General features: G+C 42.5%; 1 protein-coding gene across 1 annotated transcript; it reads right to left on the bottom strand.

The window, feature by feature from the left end:
* Positions 1 to 3,774: 3,774 nt before the first annotated feature.
* Positions 3,775 to 4,699, bottom strand: LOC113409410 (olfactory receptor 10A7-like; the record flags this gene model as incomplete). Its single annotated transcript, XM_029914189.1, has 1 exon — positions 3,775 to 4,699. A coding segment is annotated over exon 1 (925 nt), but the record flags the coding sequence as incomplete, so codon positions are not given.
* Positions 4,700 to 5,946: the final 1,247 nt, after the last annotated feature.

The raw sequence follows: 5,946 nt of genomic DNA, 5'->3' as shown, positions 1-5,946 counted from the left end.
AGATTCCTGTCTGGAAATTCCAATTTTCCTAAAAGAAATTTTGAAAATATAAGAAAGTATTATAGGAAAGTATTGTTTTTTTTCATACTTGCTTACTGTTTCCAAACTATTTCCACCAAACACTGAATATTGTTAAGTGTTGAAAGCATTTTCTTTAAAAGTGAAATTATTGCTTTATCTCTGACAGTAATATTTTCAGCACTTTATTATTATTTTCCAAATGGCAAAAGTTAGAGGAAGGTCAGAAAGTAGCCTCCCCCCACTTTCTTACTGTTTTCCAAATTTTGCCATTTGGAAAATATCCTGCTGGGGGAGGCTCCTGGGCTGGGAGTTTCCCAGGATACCAAGGTTGCTGGGTGCCCAATGGACACTGGGAGATGCGTACCATTCAGTGGGTGACATTGAGACTGGGGTCTATCTATCTATATGGTTGGCTGGTAATTTTATGTATTGTTACGTTTTTAAGCTACCATGGTGATTAAAACAAAATAAAATGTTATTATATGAATTGAAAATAAAAAGAAACAACAGTAATGACAACAATAATAATAATTAATCACACAAAATCAGAGTAGTTAGCACAACATGATTTTGGAGCAACATACATTTTTCTTTATTTGTACGTTAAATCCCCATGCAACCATTCGTGGTGTTCTAAAAATGCTAAATAAGAATAAATTTCTGTTTGATCTTCCTGATTACAAAATGGGGGGAATGATAGCTATCTGCCTATGTGGAGATTAACACTTTGATATTCTTGCTGAACTTTCAACATACTAGCCTTGATTCAACACCCTGCTTTATGTCAGCACAATAGCTTTGATTTCAGGAGTTTCAATCAATGTATAACTGGAGTAACACACAAATATCTCAGAGCTATTCTGTAAAGGTCTCAATAAATAGGTCTGGTAGCAGCAGACCAGGTGAAAATGAGCTAAAATTCATAGTATGTGAGTGGCTTCCTGCTTCAATGAATGAAGAAGACTCCGGTGACCTCTGGTTACCCAGGCTCAGCTCCACAAAGGGACTTAGGCATCTGAAGACTACATTTAGGCAGTTTTAGGCATCACTGCAATCCACAAACACTCGCTCTGCTGCCACCTAACTCTGTAGGCACCTAAACTTACTTCTGGCCAGATTCTTGAAGGTATTTAGTTGCTTAGTGAGATTTTCAAAAGCATCTAAGCACCTAACACCCATTGAAATCCCGACCTTTAAAAATACCTTTAAAAATCTCGCCCTAGGCACCTAAATTTGCACTGTAAACATTCCCAAAGTGTCTTACTTTGTGCCTCTGGGCATGCATCTCTGGAAGCCCCAGCGTGATCCACAAACTTGTGAAGATAGGTGTCACCCAGCATATCTCACCTGCGAAACCTCATCCAGTAGGCAGGCTCTGAACACACATAACTCTACACAAAATGGCCAGAGGGACACAAGGGTGTTGGAATGGGGGGGTCAGGGGGCCATGGCCCCATCACTTTTTACCGGCCTTAAGGGCAAGCGACAGGAGGAGGGGGGTGGAGACGAGCTAGGAAGGTGCAGGGCCTTCGTGGGAAGAAGTGGCATGAGGGCGGGGACTCGGGGAAGGGGTGGTGTGGGGCCGGAGCCTCAGGAGAAGAGGCAGTGTGGGGTTGGGGCCTCAGAGAAGAAGTGGGATGGGGGCGTGGCCTTGGGGGGGAAGGGGAGGTGTGGTGTGGGGCCTTGGCAGAAGGGGCAGGGCCATGGTTTGGGCACTGGTAGCCTCCCCACACTTCTAGGGAGCTTCTGGCACTCCTGAACAGACATGGGATGAAAAGGAAGCAACAGCAGCATCTTCCCTTATAAAATTTAGCCCAGTGGTTAGGGTACCACCCGGGCTGTGGGAGACCCCAGGTCAATTCCCTCCTCTGGTTGATCAGGAGAAGAAATTTGAACAGGGATCTTCCATCTCTCAAATGACTGACCTGACCACTGGGATAGAAAGTCACTTTTGCTCACTATGGGCCCAGTGCATATTTAATTGTTTATACACAGCGAAACAGCTTCAACAGGAGAGACTGGAAGAGCACCATATTAGCATATCCTTTAGTTAGGCTTGGCAGAATTCAATTATTATTTTTTTATAATTTCAATGTATAATATCAGTGTGTACTTTTAAGCATTTTTTTCTATTTTTATCAATTTTCATTTTCACAGTTGTGCAAAATTATGAGTTTTAAGGATCTTTTTCTGATTTTTATTGATTTAAACAATCACAGGTGTGGGAAACTGTGAGGGTGAGTCACACAACAGCTTTGGTCAGGCAATAATTATTTAATGACAGGAGATGTTGATTTTTAAAAGTTAAAGCTTTACAACCGTTACAACACACGCTGACAACATCATGTGTCAAAATATATAAAACAAATATGCTTAAATTAAACTCTAATAAATTCTCAAGCAGCATTTTTCTTACTTTGCCTGTAAGAAACTTACTCTGTAAATTTCTATTCTTAGCAATGGAAATATTTTTTTCAATATTTTGTGTGTGCGCGGTACAATTGATGTGTACGGGTCATTTACAGATAAAAATCTAATCCTTCAAGTCTACCATTTGCCCAGGGGTTAGAGCATGTATCTAAAATGTAGAAAACCAATGTTCAAATCCCTTCTTCCTCTGAGGCAGAGGGAGAAATTGAACTGGGGGTCTCCAATATTCTTGGTGACTGCCCTAAGCAGTGGGCTAAAGTTTATAAGAGAGGCCGTCTCCTCTCCCCGCCATTTGGTAGGGCTTGCTCTGAGAAAGCCTACCGGCTGAGATACACCACATGTTGTGATAGGCATGTGTAGGGCCCATGGATCTGGAAACGTGTATTGTGGGGGGTGTTTACCATCGTGCACTGGAGATATGTCGGCAGATTTTGCAGCTGTTGTTATGGCAGGGGCTGGTGCCTCTTTGACTTGGCAACTCCTGGTCTGTGGGGAGCGTTTTTCTGATAATGAGGTTGGAGAGGTTGCAGGGGTGTGTTTGAAGGCCAAAGGAAGGGTTTTGGAAAGATGTCATTCAGAATGTGGTCTCCAGTGAGTATGGATTGTAATTGTTTAATGATACTTAAATTCATAAATCTGCTACACAGCAAAAATCATGGCCTTAATAAAGACACTGGATTTACGGCTCATTCCAGCAATCTGTAACTCACTAACCCTCTTTGTCCTATGACTGAAGAGGTGTTAACTGCCCACTTCACCTTAATTTGTATGTAGCTGTGACATGCCGAGTACCTGTCCCTGATCTGAAGAAGACCTTTGTGTAAACTCAAAAGCTTGTCTCTTTCACAAGCAGAAGCTGGACTAATAAAAGATATTACCTCACCCACCTTGTCTCTTTAATATCCTGGGGAAAAACACGGCTACAACAACACGGCAAACAACGTATACCTCGCGTAGACCCTCTGCACTGTAGGGAACTTCATCATGAATAAACCCCTTAAGTCCCCACTGACATCAGTGGAGTTCAGTTCAGGGTGGGCTGGACATGCTCTGCTCATCTCGCAGTGCAGCTCTTTCAGCTCACATTACCCCAGGCAGATCCAGGGTCCATCAGACTGGCCCTGCAATCATTACTTATAAACTGGCCCTTCCGCACACCAGGGGTCTCATTGTAGGTAATAGAACAGCTCAAATAATTCAGGGCTCTCACGTGTGCTGTGGTTTGCTATATTACACCACATGATGAGCTCCCATTATATACATTTTATTACAATAAATGTTGAGAAAAAAGTTTGTGATTGGTTATAAAAGTCATAGTCTTACTTAGAGCTTTTCTCAGGGCCTCCTTGACCTCCTTGTTTCTCAGACTGTAGATGAAGGGATTGACCATGGGAGTCAGGATGGTGTAGAAGATGAAGGACACTTTGTTCAGGTCTCGCAGTGCAGCAGCGTCTGGGAGCAAGTAGACAATGAATAGGGTCCCATAGAATATTGTCACCACGATGAGGTGAGAGGAGCAGGTGGAAAAAGCCTTTTGCCTCCCGGTGCTGGAAGAGATTCTCAGGACAGTGCTGATGATATACACATAAGATGCCAGGGTTAATAGAAACGGGGGAAGAATGAATATGGAGGAGAGAGGGAAAATCACAAGAACCATCAAGCTGGTGTCACTGCAGGACAGTTTTATCAAGTTGGTGTACTCACAAAGGAAATGGTCAATTTCATTGGGGCCACAGAAAATCAATTGTGATAGCCAACATGCTGTGATGGTGCTGACTACAGACCCACTTAGCCAAGACCCAGCTGCTAGCTGGAAGGCAAATCTACTATTCATGCGGACTGCATATTGCAGTGGTTTGCATATGGCTAAATACCGATCGTAAGACATCACTGATAAAAGACAACATTCTGTAGCTAACAGAGAACCAAAGATATCAAATTGTATGAGGCAGCCACTAACAGAAATGGATCTGTCCCCAGTCAGGAGACTGGCCAGCATCCTGGGCAGGACGGTGGAGGTGTAGCAGGTCTCCAAGCAGGACAAGTTCCCCAGGAAGAAGTACATGGGGGTGTGAAGGTGCTGATCAGCCACAACTAGTGCAACAATGAGGATGTTCCCAGCCACTGTCACAATGTAGATCACTAGAAACAGCGGGAAGAGAAGAATTTTCAGTTCATGGAGATTCCCAAAGCCCAGGAGGATAAATCCTGTGAGGGACGTTTGATTTCTCTCTTTTGTGTCTGCCATGGGTTCTAGCAAGAAAAATAATATTTAAAAAGTAGTAATAATAGCTTTTGAAATATGACATGAAACAGATACCTTTGGGGGGAGGGGGTTACTTTGTTTTAATTGTTGTTTAAATCTGGTTAGAGAGGGAGGGACAGGTTGTCTTGGATTTCTGCTCTTGAACCTTTGCCCTGCAAATATCATCAATGTCCCTGTACATGCTCTAACCCCAAACCTTTTTGCTGGATTGGTACCTCAGTTATCCCCAGTAACACTGTTCACTTTAGCATTGTGCAGTGTAATGGGCAAGACTGGGAGTCAGGAGATCAAGGCTTCAATCCTGACCCAGCATGATCTTGAGCAAATCATATCATTCCGTGCCTCACGTTCTCCAGCTGTAAAAGATCAGAATAATATTTTATGCCCTTTATAAACTGCCTTGCCCTCTGCTGAGAAACATAGTTACTTAACGTCTTCATGGTGCTATGAGATCACTCACAGCTTTCTGTACACACTAACAAGCAAAGCCAAACACATCTGTTGTGTTGTATGTAAGACACAGGAGGTAATTGTTCTGCTCTACTCAGCACCGAGAAGGTCTCAGCTGGAGGACTATGTTCAGTTTTGGCCATCACACAATAAGAAATACGTGGGCAAATTGGAGAGAATCTAGAAGTGAGCAACAAAATGATAAAAGGTTTAGAAAACCTGACCTATGAAGAAAGGTGGAAAGAATTGGGCATGTTTAGTCTAGAGAAGAGAAAACTGAGGGAGAACCTGAGGAGTCTTCAAACATGTAAAAGGTTTTTATAAATAGGACAGTGATCAATTGTTCTTTATGTCCACAGAGGATCGCACAAGAAGGAATCAACTTTATCTTCAGCAAGGGAGATTTAATTTAGACAGTAGAAAAACTTTCTAACTCTAAGGATAGGGAAGCCCCAGAACAGGTTACAAGGCAGGTTGTGGAATCCCCATTATTGGACTTTTTTAAAAGCAGCTAGACAAACACCTGTCAGAGATGGCCTAGATGGTCAGCACAGGAGGATGGACTAGGTGACCTCTCAAGATACTTTCCAGGCCTTCAGTTCTATGATTTATTATTCTACATCCTTGTCACAAGCATATCTGAATTTTTTCCTGATGCCTTAGTTACTGATGAATTTGTATGCGAATTTTGAGTTAAGCAGTACAATATTAGTTCTTTGTTTGTTATTCTATGTCTTTGTTCAGGGAGTTTTAACAGGATTGCAAATACTAGTCATGCA

This window comes from Terrapene carolina, unplaced genomic scaffold (genome assembly GCF_002925995.2).
Source record: "Terrapene carolina triunguis isolate 2854851 unplaced genomic scaffold, T_m_triunguis-2.0 Scaffold33128, whole genome shotgun sequence".
NCBI lineage: Eukaryota > Metazoa > Chordata > Testudines > Emydidae > Terrapene > Terrapene triunguis.
Note: the sequence above shows the minus strand (reverse complement) of the source record. Positions and strands in the feature narration are given on the sequence as shown.